Genomic DNA, 19,644 nt, shown 5'->3' with positions numbered 1-19,644 from the left:
ATATCCCTCCTCTGGACCGGTTCCAGCACTTCCATATCCTTCTTACGCTGGGAATCCTCCCTTGCCGCGTCTCATCGGCCATTGCTCTGCTTATGGCCCCCATCCCGTCGGGCCCCCCTCCTCGCCCAGGCGCCCACCCTGCCCCGTGGCCGCGGGGCTCCCCGCGGAGGGGGCGTGGTCAGAGGAGGGGGCGTGACCAAGAGGGAGGGAGTAGCCAATAGAACGGGGCGGACCGCGAAAGTGGGCGTGTCCACCACATAGCCCCGCCCCTCCCCTAGCGGGCGGCCAATGGTGCGTCGAGGGCGTGAGCGGGCGGGGCCGGGAGCGCGGCGACCCCGGTGGGCGTGGGGGGGGGGCCGCGCGGCGGGCCGGGCGCTCCATGGGCAGCGGGGCGCGAGTGCGCAGGGCCCGCGGCGGCCCGGCTGCTGCCTGCGCTCGGCCGCCGCTCTCCGGTAAGCGGGGGGGGTCGCGAAGCGGGGGTTGGGGGGTGGGGGGCGCGGTGCGGTACGGTACGGTACCGGGGGGAGCGGCCACCGCGGCGGCGCCCGCTCGGGGTTTTCGCCCCTTTCCCTCCGTACCGAGGAAATTGTGCTGGGAGAGCAAATTTCTGAAATATCTGGCGCTCTTCCCTCCCCCCACACCCCCCTCCACTTTTTCCCGTCGACTGGCAGCGGCTCGCGCCGAGCCGGAGGAGTCTGGAGGCGTTTAGAGAAAAGCGGGTGGGCGCTTTTCCTTTTGCGAGCCGGAGCCTCCTGAGGAAATCTGAAACGCTCCTCGGTAATGCAAGGCATGTGCTCGGCGGGGGAGGCGCCCCCTCTGCCTCCCGAGGCAGGAGGAGCCGGGGGTGCCGAGGGAAAGGCGGCTTGGACCCAACGTTCTCTCAATTTTTTTTTTATTATTTTTTTTTCCCCCGGTTCCGAAGCACGTTGCCGTCACTTTTATCGTTTTCAAAGTGGTGGCGTTGTGCTACTTGTTGTTCGTCTGAATAATGATTAAAAAGCAACGTATCTAAATTAATGCAGCTTTAAAAGTGTGGACTTGCTGCAGGAAGGGGTCTAGCACCTCATGCCGCTTCAAGCTGACTCTGAAGCTGGCTAGACTTAAAAGAGGCTTCTCTTTCAAATAATATGAAAATCTCTGTCTCGATACAAATAGATATCACACTTGTTAAAGGGAGAGAAGGTTATGTGGCTTTTTTTTTCTCCCGTAATTGCGAGGAGGAATTGCAAAATAGCTTTGTAGCCGTGAGAATTGCATGTGGGAACAGAAGAAACTTGCTTAAAAGTTGTGCTTAATGTTTGATGTAAACCTTGTTTCAATCTGTTGAGCTGTTTGGAATTGCTTAATTATCTGCGTTATTTGTGTAGTCCCATGTGTACCCTTATAGGTACTGACTTTAAACAGTAAAGAGAAATTAGAGCAGTTAATTTGTGTTAAATTCTGAAGTGTTGTGTCCAGCCCCCCCTCCTCCCCCAGCACACCCTACCTGGGAAGGCTGCCAGATTAATTACAAAAACAACAGCTTTGACCACGTCCTCTGATATTTTTAAATTGCAAAAATAAATAAAGCAGAAATAATGGAAAAATAATTGACGTGCATTAGAATGATGCCTTTTGAAATACCTCGTGGGAGTGTTCAAAGTGTTAAAGGCACCACTTCTTCAGCCGGGCTACCCAAATAAAAGACATGCAGGATAACCTGTTTCAACCTGCATTTCTCTGTCTTAATAAACGACTTTTTAGCTACAAATACCTCATTTGAGATTTTGCTGCAGATGTGACTGCAGCCCACATTAGCTTTTTAGCTGTCATGTTCCAATTTGTTTTCCCCAGTAGTTTTTACCATATAGTGTCAACATTGAGAGTCTCTCCCGGTGTTGAGAGAATAATAGCAGGTATTGTGTGAGCTGCTGGAACCATACCTGACTCTGCCACCTGAGTTTGCTGCTTTGAAATGAATCGCTTAACCTGACATGGGGAAATTTGCAGTAGTGTTCTGTTTTTCCTAAATGAAATGAATATGGGAAGTCACTTCTCTATACTGATATAATCTCCCTCAGATTTGTGTGTTTTTATGATGGAACTTGCAAGATGTACTGAAGCAGAGCAATGTACTTCAAGATAACCGCACTGAGATTTGCAGATCAACATTGATACTAAAATATTTTTAAATCTCTTCACTTTTCTACATCTTTCATAGAATCATAGAATGGTTTGAGTTGGAAGGGGCCTTAACGATCATCTAGTTCCAACATGGGGGTTTCCTTTGGTTGCCTTTCATAGTAAAAGTTAGCAGGCTGATGATCCTCCATAACTTATTGCAGGATATCTTTCTTTCTGAGACAAACTGTAATAGGCCACAGTTTCTTGCTTGGCACAATCTACACAAAGAAAAGTCATCCTATCAGATCAAGGCTGTTTGTTATCTTAAGAGACAGGATGCTGAATACAGCTTGGTGGTTGATGCAAGAGGGGATGTTGTACTCGGTTGTAACATTTCAGGTCTCAGAGTAGATGTAAAGAGCTTGACCTTTAAGGTTTCAAGAATAAATATCCAGCAAAGAAACTATTCTCACAAAATAAGCATGCATCATAATTAGATTTTGAAATAATTTCTGCATACCATTGATTTTTATGCAACACTGTGTATCTGCTGTACAAATAAAAACAGTTTCAAACAGTGAAAAACCTTTATAATACTTCAGTTAAGCATTGTAATGTAAAGCAATATAATCTTGAAAGAAGTTTTGGACCTTGTCAGTACTCGCATATATTTCTGTACTAATCAGCATTTTTCTTTCTCCTTCACCTCCCCCCACTCCAATTTTTAAGAGTTTCATCTTTGGCTTGTCAAATGGACAGTAAGCGGCACTGAGTGTTAACTGCGAGGGCTCTACAAGCACAGCGGCTGCTGGGATGTTGCGACAGAACGGTGGAAGTAACAAGCGTGGTTTGGGATTAGCCCGACTGTCTACCTCCAACTTCTTCACCATCTCTAATTCAGGAAATTGGGGAATGGGGCGCAGCACGAAGAGCAGCTCTTTGAGCAGCATTAGCTCCAACTCTGACTGCTATGATAATCCTGTTGTGGATCCAGAATATATCATGCAGCTGGTGAATGATGTCAGAAAATTTGCAGATGTGCTACTCTATTTGAAGGAAGCCATTCTTTCAGAAGGTGTGTCAGTTGTTCTTTACTCTTAATTATTGGATTTTCTGAAACTCTTATAACTCTGTTCGTATGTTTTTCCGTAGCCTTTACTGTGGTTATTCTCCCTTGCCTTTTACCTTCCCCCTTTAACCTCCTCCCCACCTTCCCCTCCCCCAGCATGACACGGGAAATGGTGGTTGTTAGTTTGGGTTCTGTATTTCCTCATCAAAATACTGTGAAATCTGTTTCATAATCATAACAAGGGAAAACAGGCTTTTAGCAGGCTGTCTAGGCTGATGCTAAAAGTTAACAAGACCATCAACTGATTAGTTTTCAACCACCTGAATATTTTTTGTCATTTCAAAGAATTCTATTAACATTTCAGTGATGCTTCAGTTTTCTAGGCTGCTTTGGTTTGGTTTTTGAAAGGTCTCTACACTAGTAGTGTGAGTTGTAAGGTAGAATGTAACTCTGTGCTTCCTTCCTCTACAAGATAAGTATATACCATCTTCTGCCAGGAGGTGGAAAATGCCAATTTTCTTACTTATGAGGAATATACACTATTGTGTGTTCGTGTTCCTTTAGGGAAATGGTTTTAGTCCATTTTTGGTCATCAGCAGGAAAGCTTTTATTTAACTTGTACAGAAATGTTATTGTGTTAGTAGCTGAAATACCATCCAGAGCAGTTTTGTATAAGATATCCTGAGTGCTGAATATTCATAGTCACCCTTGTTTCAAGTGAGTCTGCACACAGCTGAAATAGCTCTGCAAAAGGTGTGGACAAATCTTAACAGAGCAATAATTTGAAACTAGTGATCACTTCATGTCATCAATGTTTTTGCTGAGCAGAGAGGTTGAGCAGAGTTGTTTGTGAGATGGGGTGTCTGGTGCCTACTGACACTGGTATGTGTATCCTGTAGGAAAGAACTATCAAAATACTGAAGTGTTCCAGTTACCACACAGTTGTTGTTAGTTAATATCTAGCTTAAAATTTTGGACTCAGAAGACCCAAAAAAACTAAAATGGAAGATGGTAGTTGTCCTCCTGTTTTATACTATGTTGTGGAATTGGTTTGTGAAACAGTGTTGCCCATTTAAAGAATTGGTAATTCATAAAGGATAGGTGTTTCTTTTCCATGGTTGGGAGTGTTCTTTTTGACCTCTGTGCCCAGAATCTCATAATACAGTGAGCTCTGTAGTGCTGAGCTTGCTTACTGCTGGCTGGAGACAGCCTTCTGGAAGCTGTGTGTTTTGGATTGTAGTTCTCCATCTTGCTTATCTTGGGAAATGTTTACAATTGTCTGTCAAAAAAATGACAAAAACTTAGTAAGGTGATTGAACAGAATTCTTACACATAACATTCTGACTCCCAGTGCTTGCAGCTTATCACCATCCTGAAATTAGTCACACGAATTATTCCAAGGTGGAATCAATTGCAGGGATAGGAATTTAATTTCTTCCTTTTTGGACAACGTTCATCTATTGACTTCCTGTAGATTTTATTGACTAATAAAACTTTGCTCTAAAGTTTATGAAATAAGAACAAAAAACAAATTCTGCTACTAGCTACAGAAAATAAATTACTGTGATGTGTATGTGCTGCATGCGTCTTCAAGCAGTTCAGAAGCAGCAAATGTAATTGGTGCAACAGGGCTGCATCAGTGAGCTCTTACATTTGCTTGGCAAATATTCCCAGAGTCTGTTTTCTTCCAGCCTCCAAATAGTATTCCCTCAGCTGGATTCTTTAATGGATGGGTGGACGAAGTGCTGAGGGGAATGGTTTAGTGTTTGGTAGGAATGGTTGGACTCAATGATCTGGTGGGTCTTTTCCAACCTGGTGATTCTATGATTCGACTATTAGTCATAGAACTCGCCAGTTTGGCAGATTTGTCTAAAAACTCCTTTGTAATGCACAGTAACTTCACTTTTAACCATGTGGCTCCCTGTTCACCAGGGCTGGCTGTTCCTCTGCGGGTGTCTGCGTCATCAGGTAGTCTGATTGCACTGAGTGCATGCCTTGAATTTCAAACTGACTGATGGTTGTACTCTCTGCTTGTTATCTGGGCTGCTTTGGAAGAGTCTGGCAGTTATTCACACGTGATTCACTTAACATTCTTCTGAGGTAGTGATGATTCAGGTTTTTCAGCCAAGATACTATTTTGGATTATAATATGTATTAGTGTCTGAACTAGATCAAAGGTGCCTTTGAATTATAGATTTTTACTGTGTTTTGTATGGTACCAATGCAAGTCCATATATAATATGAAGAATAAGTTGAGATATATTTTAAGGGGAGTGCTATGTAACTGAAATGTTCGGTAGCTTTCAAGGCTAATTCTTTGCATTATTTATGCTAAGATAATTTAATTTCATACAGTATTCTCATTGTCATAATACTGAATAAATTTTGGGTATTCCTTTTCAAAAATATAAACCCAGCATAGTAAGTTACTTGATTATTTTCAGACTCTCACCCAACAGTGTTTGTTGTATAAACTGAAATCTAAAAGAAACTTGGAATCTTCTTGCTGGCACCAAGTAGGGAACTTGTTTCTTAATGGAACTTTGCATAAAAAAACCAAAACTCCTCCACTCCCTCCTCCATAAAAGCCCACCTCAGTCTCGCAAACAAAAACCCTCTGAACAGAACTGTAAAGTCAAAAAGTTTGTCAGCTGTTCAGATGTAAAGGAACTGCAGTTGCCTCTGGTGTTGAGTGAAGTGCCATGTGTTCCATACACTTCATTTCTTACTGTCTTTTTTTTTTTTTTTAATTCGTTTTCGAATCTAGGCATTGTATTTACTGGACATAACAATCGAACTTGAGGCATAGGGTCAGGATACTTTACCAATGTCTTCTTTTGAAAAGAGATTTGGGCATTTTCTGAACATAGGTCAATGAATCCAGTGCTGTTTCACAAGTAATTTTTTTTATTTAATTTTGCCTTGTGACGGGCTGAACCTGTAGTGGATTGAACTGCATGAACTGTCAGTGCATCAGTCTCTTGCTCCAGTCTTCAGTTACATTTCCAAATGAGTGATATTGTATTAGATGACTGATGTTGGTAAGGATAGTTATATTGTCATCGTGTCTTTGTGTCCGAACTGGAAGATCACCTTCCTTTGTAGCACTTGTACTTTATGAGATAATTAAAATGTAGTGAGGAGACTCAAAATAAGTCAGTCTTCTTTCCTTTCTAATAAGAAAATGAAAGCAGTTCCTTAGAAATCCCTGCCTAGAAGGCCAAGCTTGAGAGTATACTTATAAGAGTATATATGTTGAATTAACACCTGGAAGACTGAGCTCATTGCCTGCAATCTATACTACTCTTAAGACATTTCTTTTGAGTTTTCAGTTTTATTCATAACGTTCTGTATTCTTGATATGCTGCAAGATTAGTTCTTGTTTCAGTTTTAATGTACATCTTAAGTGCAAACTGTTAAGACATAATGGCTTGAAAGCTGATGAGTTTTTCTTTTTGTATTTTGAGTTCTGATAGTACTTTTCAGCTCTTGGTTGAGAGTGAGAGAACTGAATTGTTGCTTTCAACTTGCACCCCTCTTTGAAAATCTAAAGACTGGAGCTATCTGTGATCTTCAGAAGTAACTTTTCATAGTAGAGAATGTTTTAGGAACTGAGAAGTTGTTTGCCTTCTGCAGTGACCTACCAAGACCACAGTATTAAAAATACCTATGAATTTGAAGTGTGTGTGAGGCATGCTTAACCTAAATCCTGTAACTTGAGGAGGTTTAATTCTTGTCTGAAAGCATGGGTTTAATGCATCTGTGAGTAAGCACTTTTGAATTCTGAGGCTGGGTAACTTTTATGTGCATGATATGTTCTTTGGGAGAATAGGAGATATGGAGTGACTGATATATACTTTCCGATATTTTCTAAATCTAAGGATGCCTGTACTTCATAGAAGTTGTATAAAAAGAATGAAAGCCACTTTTTGGGACAAAACACGCAGAACCTACCTCTTACAAACTTCTGTTGGAGAATTTATCAGTTAGAAAATAGTGTTGGCTATTTCATAGATATGCAAAGCTGAGAATCTATTTAAGAATAGTTATTTATGTATGAGATTGGCAACACTACGGTCTGCGTTGTTACTGCATATGATAAATTCCCCTGTTGCTTTAAGCAAATGATGCTACTGTGTGGTCTTTCCTCAAATGAGATTCATTTACTCAGGTTTAAAAGGACCACACAAAAGAATATTCCTAATTAGAAGAAATTTTACTAAGTGTTTCACTTTTAAACAGTAGCTTTTACTTGTGCCGCGTCAGAGCTGGAGGAGACATTCCTGTTTCCCTAGTCTGAAGATAGTTAGCTACTAGTTTTGTGACATCTGCTATTTATTTTTGTAATAAATGTAATGTACTGTAAGGTCTGACCTTGGGACTGTGGGAAATACTGTGTTTCATTATGAATAGCTGTAAGGGTAAAATTTGCATGTGGTTGAGAAGTGCAGGAGTAATTATACTTTATACTTAATATATTACTGTCTTGACTGTATTTCAGAATATATTTGGAGTTATTGCTTGCTTTATCATGAACTTTGAAGTAATCTTCAAAGTGTGATATTGTATGCTTCATGTGGATAATTCTGCATCCTTTTCATGAGCAAAAACATTTTTCCTCAAGTTCATCCTATCTTCAACTAATCTAAATTATAACTTATTCTAAAATGTTAATCTACCCTTTTTTCCACATGTCTTAGAAAGCACAATAGCAAGATAAAGCTCTTGCCTTTCATCATAGATTTCTCTTTGAGGACAGGATTTTGCTGTCTGGCTTCTTAGTTTGAGAAGTGGGGGGGTGTTGGGTGTTTTTCTTGGCTTTTTTTTTTTGGTTTTTTTTTTGTTTTGTTTTTGTTTTTGTTAACTGACACAGAGGTGAAACTACTGGTGAAGCTGGATGGCCTGGTCAGGAATGTCTGCGCCTTCTTCATAGCAGCACTGATACTTTCAAAAGGATCAGGAATGCAACCTAACTTGAAACCTATCAGATCCTTATTTTTGAAGGATAAGCTATTCAGCCCAGTGGGACAATTTTAAAGGTGTGTCAAGTTAAATGGTTTCCTCAAAATAAGGAACTTGTAATCTCTAGTGACTTCAAACCCTTCTTTTAGTGCTATGGAGGTTGGAATTAATCACATACTGCACTAAAAGCCAGAAGCCGTCTACTGCGTTTTGTGCCTAATGATCAAAGATGAATGATTTCTCTTCAGCCCCTCCAGGCTTGATAATATGTGCTTTTCTGGTACTATCCATATTTTAGTACAATTAAGGCACTGTAGTATTTTTAGCATTATATGTTTGTTTCTTTATTTACTTAGTGTGTACAACATTAATGCCCTTTTCCTAAGGCAGTATTTTTGAAAGTCAGTTTGTCCTGTTTTGCTAGTTAAATCTGAAATTCATTAGCTATTGCAGTGAAAATTACAGATTGAAATATGATTATTTATAATACCAGGCATAATTTTGCTGATTGTTCTTTATTCAAGTTTTGATGTTTCTCAATGAAAGATACTGTCTTTGATTCACCTTTAACTGGATGTATTTATCTGTCTAATGCCACCTCATAGCATGAATGCTGGGTAGCTGGGCAAACAGCTCTAAATAAGGATCTGAAAGTGTTTTGCTTTGCAACAGGGTCTAGAAGGGATGTTGGGGAGGGGATTGTTTTGATGGAAGTTGGACTGATTTTTTTAAAATCCCTCAGAAATACGGTGCTGCTTTTCTGTTTGATCCTGTTATGTATATTGTAGTATTTGATATTATTACCTTTATGGGAGAAGGGAGAGTAGAATGCTGTCAGGGCAGCAAACAATCTGCTTGTGAATTAATTAAATGACCTTCAAGATTCCTCGGAAAGGGCGGAGGAGTTCATGTAAAGTGTACCACATTGTTTCTCTTAGTCTATGTAGCACAAAAAAAAAAAAAAAAAGAGGGAAACAAACTATCTATTAGATAATAAAGCCTGTTACAGAATCCACAACATCTGAGGATGTTGACAAATAGTATGAAGTGGCATTTTAATGTTAATAATTTCCAAGTCCTACTTAGTTGTAATATCTGAAGAGTAATTCTGTAACTTGTTATTAAAATAACCTTTTTTCTATTTTGTAGCTATACACAAACTTGGTCCACAAGGACCCAACTACATGTTTCAAATGTGTTAGCCTGTAATAACGTCGTTCGTTCTCTTGCTGAACCAAATAAGGTGTTAAGAGGTGAATTCTGACAATTTGTATTTATTTCTTTGGATGTTATTGTTCTCATACCAGAGTTGGCAGAAGTAACCTTGTAAACCACAGTAGCAGGGAAGCCAGGATTAGATCAGACCTAGGAAGGTGTAAGGCAGCTGGAAAGAATAATTTCTGAAGATGCTCCTGCAGAAATTACAGGGTTTTCTTCCTTCTCAACAGCTGACTTGATGGTACAGTTTTCTAACTGCTGAAAATCTACAAGACGCATCTGAAATTGTTGTTTTCTTATTATAAAGTGTATGTTTAGGGCTCTGTTTTAAACCATGCTAATAGTGTATCTCCACAGCAGCTTAAGGAAGAAACTTTAGTGCAAGTTGCTGTGCCCTCACCACTTCTTCCTGGCACTGGCAGGGATTCTGTATTGGCTACATAGTAAGCCAGCTGGGGGGGACATTGACGGGGTATAGATTCTGCCTGAAAACTAGTCCTGGGAAGGAGGGGACTAGTTTTCAGCCAGATTTGTTCCATGAGCTGGCTGATTGTAAAGTTGTATTAAGTACCAGCAAAAGAGGGAGAAGGTGTCTGGGAAAGGAATGAGTGGCCAGAGGTTGAAATGGAGTGAGGCTGTGAGGATCTAGGCAGAGCTGGCGTGGCACTCTGCCCTGGCCCTACAGCATGCACTGCTAAACCCTGTACCAACTCTTGTGTTCTCCTCTATTGAATCACAAGTTTGACAGGGGTATATGGGGCAGGGAGGGCAGGGGGAGAACAGCAAGCAGAAAATGCTCTTTGTAGATGGCAAATAAATCAGTGTTCTTAGCTCCGAGCTTTTGGCATATTTACATTTGACAGTCCTTTTTTAAACTTGCCTTCTTAAAACCTACTGCTTATATGCAGAGGCATATGTGCTTCTAGTCTTTCTGACCAGGAAATTCCTTAGTAGACACTTTCACACATCTCCAGGTAGTAGTAACTTCTAAATATTAGTTTTGTTGACATATGTGGAAGTCTTGCAAGCTAAGAGACGTGAAGAAGAACCAAGTAAATACTTCCTTATTTTTCCTTTTCTTTAAAGGTTCCTGATGCTTTTTATGGCAAAACCAAAACTCAGAGGGGAAAGAAGTATGACAGCATCTCCTTGTAGTAGAGCTCTAGGACCACAGCAAGCCAGAGACCTCCTGGTAGTTTTCCCATGCTTCCCCCGTTATCCTTTCTTCCTGGACTCTCTCATGAGCAGAGAGCTCTGAGATCCCTAGCTTTGAATCCTGTTCCTGTCCAGTGCTAGGTTCTTCAAACCCAAGAAGTTCTGCAAAGAGAGCAGAAGTTTGGTGTGCTCCTGAGAACTCTGTTAATGAAAGCACTTGGGAAACCTGAATGAAGGCAAGTCTCCAACAATCCAACAAAATATAGTTTACAGTCAGAGTTTATGAGAAACACCCACAGATATCCTCAGGAATGTTACACTTAAACTTGGAGTAAGAACTTTCCCCTTTCTTGCCATTTCACTCCTGATAATTCCACAACCTGTTTTGCCAAAGCTGCTTGTTTTCTGCAAGTCTGCCATCCTACAGGCTTTTGTTAGGGAGTCTTGAACTTTCAGATACTGTGACCAGAGCTAGAGGAGCTGGACATTTTCTTTTGCTTTGCAGGTTTGCAGTATTAAAACACTGCTTAGTTAATCTGCAGTCATGAAACAATTCTTCTGTACAGAGGAGAAAAAGCAATCTCTCCTTAAAGTTCCATTCAAGCAAAGCTGTGCTCTCCATAGGCAAAGCGTAAGCTGCCTGTTAAATGCAAGTTGCTAACATTGGATAGTAAATGCTGTTTCTTCAGTTTCAGGGAAGATTGAAGTTATTATTTAACCCAGTGGACCTGCAGATAAGTTTGTGGCTGATAGTACTACCCCTCCCCCAGCTGCATACTCCGCATTCCTTTAGAACAAATGTTCACTTGTTGCTATAGTGTCTAAGATCAGCAGTCAGAACGGGAGTGTGTGTGTCTTGAAGGCCTGTGAGTGTTTAAAATGTAAAATCAACCCTTATGTGCAGTCCGGATATTTTCGTTGACTTAAATAATTAGCATAACTGTCTTCAGGAAAACTCTGAGCTACATAAAAACTGAAAATGCCTGTGCTCTCTTATATGTTGCCTGCCAAGTACAAAAAATGTAATAAAAGGTGAAACTCCATTATTCCTCCTTTTTTCATTTCAGATGTACAAAAGAATCTTGAAACACTTAGAGCCTCAGCTATTTTGTTAATTAGAATTATCTTCCCTTTCCATCACAGCACCTAGACAAATGACACTGAAATAACATGATTAGCAAGATGAAAGGCGAGTAGCGATGAAGAGGATGAATAGTCAGACTTTCTTTTTTGAATTTGAATGGAAAGGTAGGCCTTTCAACAACAAAAATTATTCTAATACGGTTTGCAGCTTGCTTAAACAGGGAAGTCTTTGCACATAAAAACTTGTATCTCTCAAAGAACTCTGCCCCGATACCTGAAAAATAAGGTTTGATCCATACCCAGTGTGAAGTATTGTGTTCTTAACAGCAATTCCTGTATACGGATAGGAGTTTCTGTGTTTAAAAAAAAAAACAACCAAAAACAAACCCCAAAACCCAGTTGTCCTAAATCAGCTTCATACTCTTGACAAAATGTGTTACAGTGTCCACAATAATAATCCATTTTCTCATTTCTCATGCATCAATTTGTCAAAGTTGAATATCAACTTTGAATATCGATATGAGTAACTTTGGTATGCCTGATAGCATAGGATTATGAGTTGTGACTTTCTGTCATCTTAATGGTCTTGATTTCATGAAGATTTCACAGTCTAAATTATTCCTTTTGCACTGATTTCATTGGGAGTGTTTGTTCTTCCTATTTATTTAGCTAGGTCACAGAACTGAAGCTGACTTGTTACTTAATTCCAAGCAAGTGTTGATCTAATCTGGCAGTTGCAGTGGTTTGGTTATGTTAAATCTAATGTCTCATTAATGGATTGGAGTTAGAACTGCGTGGCAGGGTCGGAGACTGGATACTGAGCCTGGACCTTGTTCTTCACAGGTAGCTGTTTTCCTTTTTTAAAGAAAGTAGGGATTTTTATAGGGACACATTCCTTTATCTCCCTGAAATGCCACTTTTTATAGAAGACTTATGTAAGGCTGTAGAAAATAGTTACGTTTGGGTTAAAGTTTCATCTCAATGGCATTTATTACAGAACATGGTAACTGGAAAACAGGGCTTGAGGAATTTTTTTTTGTAGAGGCTGTGATTTAGCTGAAGAAAAGGTTTTTCTTTTTTCTCCCTATACTATCTTGGGCTAATTTTTGAAAATATGTGGGAATTCTTATTTGCAAAGTTTGGTTGTCTTTATTTTGGAGCCTGTAAACTTTAATACAAAGGTTGGTTTATCAAACCTGACTCTTCAGAGTTGCAGTCTGTCATGACTTAACTTCTTCAGATATTTGAGTAAGTCCAGTTATTGCTTAAATCTGAAATAGGGAAATGAAAGCCCCATTACTGTTTAAATTTCAAATGACAATGAAAATATATTTAATACAAGGAGCAGTGAAAAGATTTTGAAGGAACTTAAAGGAGTCTGATTTCTGGGATTAGGGCACTAAGTTACGCAGTTCTTTTGCTTGTGAAAAAGCAGAACTTAATGTCGTCTTTGGTCTAGAATGAATGCTGGGGCTCTAGTCTCTTGCCTTCTTCCATGTCTATATATAAAATAAAATGTAAGCTTTTTTGCTTTTTAACGTAAATGGATATTGGAGAATGTATGAAAGAAATAAGGAGCTTAAGGTTCAAATTCTGATCACTTAAGCAGTTCCAAGGAGCTACTGTAATAATGTACCATGTTCACTTTGAAGTGTGTTAATCCTCTGTGCTGTATTTATGTATTTACTTGAGTTCAGGGCCCGCAGTGAGTGTTGCAGCAGTTCATTACATTTTTAGAAGTTCTGTTAGTGCTACTTATCTATGAGACGCAGAATGACTGTGGTATTGTGTATGTGGCTGGGCATACTGGGAATGCTAGATGGAGGCTCTTATTTTGGAAAGAGTAAAATGTTTCTTTTAACTCTTGTAATGTCTTAATCCTTTTCCAGTTTTAGGAATCCACAAGATGTGCAAGGCCTTTTAAGGAATTTTAAGCTTAGGTGTTTTGGAAATAATGTTGTCTTTGTTTAAAATTAATTGCAGGATTAGAGATCAATAATTTGTAGGAATAATTACCTAGAGTGGAGGTATTACCTAGAGTGGAATAATTAGAGTGGAGATAAAACACAAACGTGTCCTCTCTCATCCCAGATCTCTTTCAACAAGAGGTTTTGCCATCTTTAGGGTTTTGCACCTAATTTCAGTTTTGTAGCACAGGATTTCCAAAGAGTGCTTGTCTCCGAGTATTGTATTGGAATTTGGTTCATGCAGGTGTGATTGGTTTAGGGCTGTGTGTGATGAGCAAATTTCACATCTTGGTTATGTTGCAGTCCAAAACTAGAACATTGTCTTTGGCTTTATTTGTAAGATCAGTTGTTGCTGAAATAGTTACAGACAGGGAATTCCTGAAGCATTAGTTTAAAGACTGTTCAGTGTTCACAAATTCCTATTGCTGTCTTAGTGTTAATGCTGATATGAGTGGATTCTTTAGTAGATGCTGAAATTATTTTGTGGATTTGGGTTTTTTATGGGGATTTTTTTTCCATTCGTTCATTGTATATAGAGTACTTAAGGTACTTTGTTCTCGATGCTACTGAAACTATGGAAATAAAAAGTCTGCCCAGAAGTTCTTCAATGTTGACAAGTGGAAAAGCATGTTTACTGGAATTACTAAAGTGGAGGCCCAGAGAAATGGAACAGTACTGGTCAACAAAACGGGCTGTGGTCACAGCCCACAAGTAGGTTAACCACTGCCAGCAGTAGAGCAGTTGAAGGCAGTTTTTTTGGAGGGACAGTCCTATATGCTTTGTGCTTCACTTCAGTAAGGTACAAATTGTTTATCTGAAAGTTTAGTAGCATACATGAATTCTGAATTGTGATAATTGAATGAAGACTGTGAATGGCTTTGAGAAAGCAACCATGATAAATAGGTTATACCGGTGGTAAAAAAGGGGAAACTAACAGTAGGATTAAGATTGCAGAGTCGTCAAATTAGATGCTCTCTGGTATTCAGTAGCTGGCTTCGGATCATGACTAGACATGATTTTGGAGAAGATGGCTGCAAACTTAGTTTGGAAAGAAAGCAGCAGGTCTGGAGTGTATAGATAAATCAGATTCTTAATAATTAGAGAAGCTTGTTATACAACCTCAAATGCTACATTTCATTGGAAGAAAAATTAAATGCACGGGGCTACTGTTCAAATCTCTAGTTGACCACGTTCTGCCTGTTTGTAATTTTCACGTTCTGTAGCTTTTATTGGAATGCACGTCCTTTGGTTTTTAATTTAGCATTGACTGGCTGGAATGGCAACATAACTGGTACTAGGGGGTAACTGCAATGTAAATCCAGAACCATAAAGCAAACAGATTCTGTGGTTTGCCTTTTTCACCTTTTTATTGCAGGGTATTTGTGAAGAAATACTATATAATTAAAAAAGCATCAGGAGCTGTGCAGTGGGTTAAGGCTGCATTTTTGTGTGCAAGTGGCAGTGTGACGTTGGTTACTGTTGAAATGACAGTGTTGTAGTGTGTTCTCCTTGTGCAAAATCATTAAAGATAATTTTTGTGTAAAATTTCTGATAGCAAAATGTTATATGGCAAAGGAGGTTGGCTGTTCCTGAATTTAGGAAATGGGGAGATTTTGAAAGTATTTACTCTTCAGCATTTAAATGGTTCATCACTATTGTGTCACCTGTACAAGTCACATAGTCAGGTTTTACTCTCTCATGTGGTTGTTTCAGCAGGACTTTTATGCTGGAACTTCAGATAATTAATTCTTTATGTTCACCAGTTTTCTAGACAACTAATGGTACTGGCTGCTACTGTTGCATTTTGAATCCCACTTAAAATCTAAGCTGGTTTTGCATAAGTTCTTTCTTTTAATCAACAAAACAGAAACGGGATACTATCGCATTTTATAGCAGTCCGTAATTGTGTTGCAAAGATCCTTAAAAGAAATACAGAGTAGTGCACCTCTTGTTTAACACCATATAATCTCATAATCCTGGCTTTGTGTGTTCTTTTGAAAACTAGGTGGGCTGGCGGCAGTAAAATAGCTTCTTTGCTCAATCAGTGACTTAGGCTAAAAGTGGAAGGAGCAGCCATGTAGAACAAATAGTATTTTTAGACTAAAGGTAAAATGAGTTAAAGGTTAAGTATTTTTTTTTATAATGTCTTGATGTGGGTTAGCAAAGGTTAAACTTATTTTCTTTTGAATGTAGAAAACCAGACTTCCATGCTGCCCCTTTGGTGTCAGTTTGGTATGGTAAGATCAACTTTCTGGGGGTAGCCTTTCCTTTTGCGACTTGTTCTTTTTTTCAGAAATTTGTACTGTGAATGCTGAGTGAGTGTTACTTCATATGTTTTCAGAACTTGAACAAAGATGCAAAGATCATAGTTTATTAAAGCATGAAAGTTTTCTCATTGTATTTTAAGTGTCTTTGATTGGCAAGTGTTCCATCCAGAGACTGCTTTACTAAGTTTTGGTGAAATGCCCTTGGATATGAAATAAGCAGCATATCACTAAAAGTATAGTCACAAATGCTGGTGGATATGACTTTCTGGTGAAATGTGAGCGATCAGGCTTACTGCAAATGTATTCATCAAAGAATGTAGTCTTACATCTGCTTGACAATTTACAACCCTAAATTAATATGTGTCCTGAAAGTGCTGTAGCATTATCCTCACCTAGTTCTGTGCTTAAACTCCTGAAAGACTCATGGAAATGATATGAACAGTGGCTAAAATGGCAATGTAATATGTTCACTCTCTTTTGTCAGAAACAGGTAAATAAGGGAACCCCAGCAATTTTCATTACTGGTTTCTGTCCTTTAAATTTTGGATTAATAAAAGATTAATGTATTCTAAAGATTAAACTGCATGGCTGAACACATCTAGGTTAGTTAACTGGAATCTCAAGGCTAGTAGAATACAAAAGTTGAAAGAATGTGGCGTACAGCATATTGAAATAGATTAATGAAAAGCTGCATTGTGGTAGGTTTTTTCCAAAAGGCTACCCTACATACACAAACGGGGAGTTCATCTATGAATTTAAATGTGAAATGAATGTGAAGTAACAACTGTTCTGCTGATGTCAGCTGGCAAACCAACATATTGAAAATTTTTAACTGCTTTCAACGTAGGCAGGATTATAAGATTTTTCTTGTTCTGATCTATTTTGCAGGCACAGTATTTATTTTCTTGACTGCTGAAAAGATTTTTTTTTTTTCTAAGACCTCTTGATTTTTTTACAAGTTTCTTTTAACTTCTGAAAATTAATCATGTCTTGGTTTGCCCTTTTTTACATAGGCAAGAAGGACTTCTTACATAAGCTTTGACTTTTCAGAAGTACAGAATTGGTCCATAATTAAAATGAGTTAGGAATTTTAGCCCTGTTTAAAAATAAACAAACAAAGACACCATAGCTTATAGTCGCGTTGCAGAAGCTAGTCAGCGTGGGTAATGCTTGAATCTAAATGGATAGACTGATGTATTTTGGTCAAACACAGATAGCAAATGACAACTCTGAAAAGGACTGTTTGTGTGTTTGTGGTACACAACAGAAGTTCATTGTGCTATAAATCTTACCTGGAAGGCTGACTAATGGGGATAGTTTTGTTTCATACAAGAGCAGTTTTTCCTCAAAAATTCCGAGCCTGCTCTTCCGTACTGTTTATTTCAATAAGTCAAGAGAGAACTTCCACCCTTAAAATAGAAAAAAAATTGTAAATACCAGGTGCTTTTTAATTTTAACCTAAATTCATACAAGCTTATTCTAAGATCAAATTTAGTAATTTAGCAATAGATAGGCAACTGACATACCAAGTGTTAGTTTCTTGTATTATAAAAACATTATTTGTGTATGATAAATTAAGTAAAACATTACTACTTCCAATATACTGTATTCAATAAGCTCTTTGCAGTAAATTACCATGCATTGTCACTGAGTGGGATCTTTGTATTATTTTTCTCTAAAAACTTTAGTTTTTCTCCCAAACTTTAATGCCTTTATGTCAAATGTAGGGGTTTGGGTTACTATTTTTTATTCCTTTCTTATCCTCATTCCTAATCAAACTTCACATGTCCTTAAGTTTTCTTCATTGAAATAATTGTTTCACAGTTTGTTTTCCATAAATTGTTGCTTTTGCTGCAATATAATGTGATTAGAACATTGGTTGCAGTAGATTCTGGAGCATATGTTGCCAAAGACTGTATGAATTTGGTGTAGTTTGATGCCATGACAACAAGGGTTGCCATGATACGGATGAACAAAAAAGCTGGGACTGGCTAGCTTGCTCTTTTGAAAGCTTCAAGTATGATGTTTCTTGCCATAGGGATGGGTAGGTAGTTTCTAATTCTGCGTCATAACACAGGGTTGAAATGTAATGACTTCACTAGTGCCTTTGGCAGCTCCCAGCCTTGTTAAAGATTCTACAAGGATAAATTCTTCCAGAAATTCTGAGGATTTTTTCTTTTTCAGTGAATTAAAATGTTTCATTCCTTACGTCTGCAGTCTGTTTATAGACCCAAATCAAGGAAGAAATAGGACAGGATGACTACTTTTTTCTCATCATTCCTGAACTGCAGCCACCAACAAATAAAATATTTACCCCATCATTAAAGGAAAAAAGTTTTGTTCACTTCATAACTGTATCATCAATGAAAATCATGTCTAACTCATGTGTTTATTGCCTTACAAAAGCTTTCTAGACTAGGGAGCAGTGACAAAGGTCGTCTTCACATATGGTCAAACCAAAGTGCAAGATGTGCTTTCACTATGTATTTGAGTAGGTCTCGTGCTTTGAGTGGTGACTGTGACCTCTGTCAAATCAGACAAATACAGCAGGCTGTTGATCGTGTTAGAATGGAACTGATAGGGGGAGGAGGGCAAAAATAAAATAATGGGTTAATCTGGGACTGTTTCCTGCATCTGCAGTTTGGGAATTAAGTGATTTCCACATAGTTCATTGTTGGATGATTTGTTTTGCCTACGCTGTGATGCTCATTGGGAAGTCTCATAGCCTGGATCAGGTTCAGAACTGAGTGCTGACAGTTTCATAGTACTCAATATGGATGTTGAAGATGACAGTAACATGATTTTAGTTTAAAGTTGTCTTTCTTTGGATTACCTTCATTCCAAAGCTGATTTTTTTTCCACCACCCCTCCCTGACCTGGGTAGCATAGCTACTGATACTGTGCAGTCTTTCTGTGCAACATAATGGAAGAGGGATTTAATTTACCTTAATGCCAAAAATAAGAGTTCACAGTCTTTCAGCTGAGATGTTAGTCTTGCAGTTTGAAAAGCTGTTTACTCAGACTTATTTCTTCTGAATCCTTGCAAGATCAAAAGCAATGAGGAGTTGACTGTTCACACTCCTTAAGGTGAATCTTTAATAACAAAGTTCTGGATCCAGGTGCTCAGATATTGGAGAACTTGCTTCTCAGTTTACGGGCTTATTCTTGCCACCACACTGCAAGGCTGTTCTGTCTGGCTTCTCCTTTTCTTCCGAAGGAGATTGAGAGTTATGTAGAAGATGTTAGGTCATCCTTAAACCTAGAAATGAAGCTCCGGTGTTTCAGTGGAAGTGTTGAGGGAGCTGAATCACATGCTCCTCGGCTGATCCCAGTAAAGCAGTGGTTTACAAATGGGGTTCTCAAAATGGGGGCTAGACTTAGTGAGGGTAATGGATATTTTCTACCACTGGCTGCAGCCCAGTGGCTTTGTACACAACTGGCATTTCAATGTTCTCATTCAGTTGTATGTTAATCATCTTAAACTAGCAGTAACATCCATAAAGTGAGTGAGTTAGTTCATGGCAGACACTTATAAAAGACAAGGCATTTAATTGCGTTTGTGAGGATAGACTGAGAAAGTATTTGTGCAAATATATGAAGTACTTTGTTTATAGTAAGATTTTTCATAACAGGTGAGATGAGTTTACATAGTCAAAAGTCTGGTCTATGTATGTAGGCTTCTGGCTGTGGAGAGTGTATATGGCAGGTAGTTTCACAGTTGAATGCGTGAAGTAAATAATCACGTCTTTCTACTTTTAAAAAGCTTCATATAGAAAGCATAGTTGTGGCTTATTAGATGGTGTGCACTAGAATATTTAAT

The 19,644-nt window shown here is 38.9% G+C and overlaps 1 protein-coding gene across 2 annotated transcripts in view; it reads left to right on the top strand.

The window, feature by feature from the left end:
- The first annotated feature begins 326 nt into the window (after positions 1-326).
- The window catches only part of ARHGAP29 (Rho GTPase activating protein 29), a 54,694-nt gene continuing 35,376 nt past the window's right edge, over positions 327-19,644 (top strand). For both annotated transcript variants that reach the window (XM_069862126.1, XM_069862125.1), the window contains exons 1-2: positions 327-452; positions 2,833-3,178. In XM_069862126.1, coding sequence (XP_069718227.1) covers positions 2,917-3,178 — 262 coding nt within the window. In that variant the 5' untranslated portion in view covers positions 327-452; positions 2,833-2,916. The remainder of the gene's footprint in view (positions 453-2,832; positions 3,179-19,644) is intronic.

The sequence above is a fragment of the Phaenicophaeus curvirostris genome, chromosome 8 (assembly GCF_032191515.1).
Source record: "Phaenicophaeus curvirostris isolate KB17595 chromosome 8, BPBGC_Pcur_1.0, whole genome shotgun sequence".
Lineage (NCBI taxonomy): Eukaryota > Metazoa > Chordata > Aves > Cuculiformes > Cuculidae > Phaenicophaeus > Phaenicophaeus curvirostris.
Note: the sequence above shows the minus strand (reverse complement) of the source record. Positions and strands in the feature narration are given on the sequence as shown.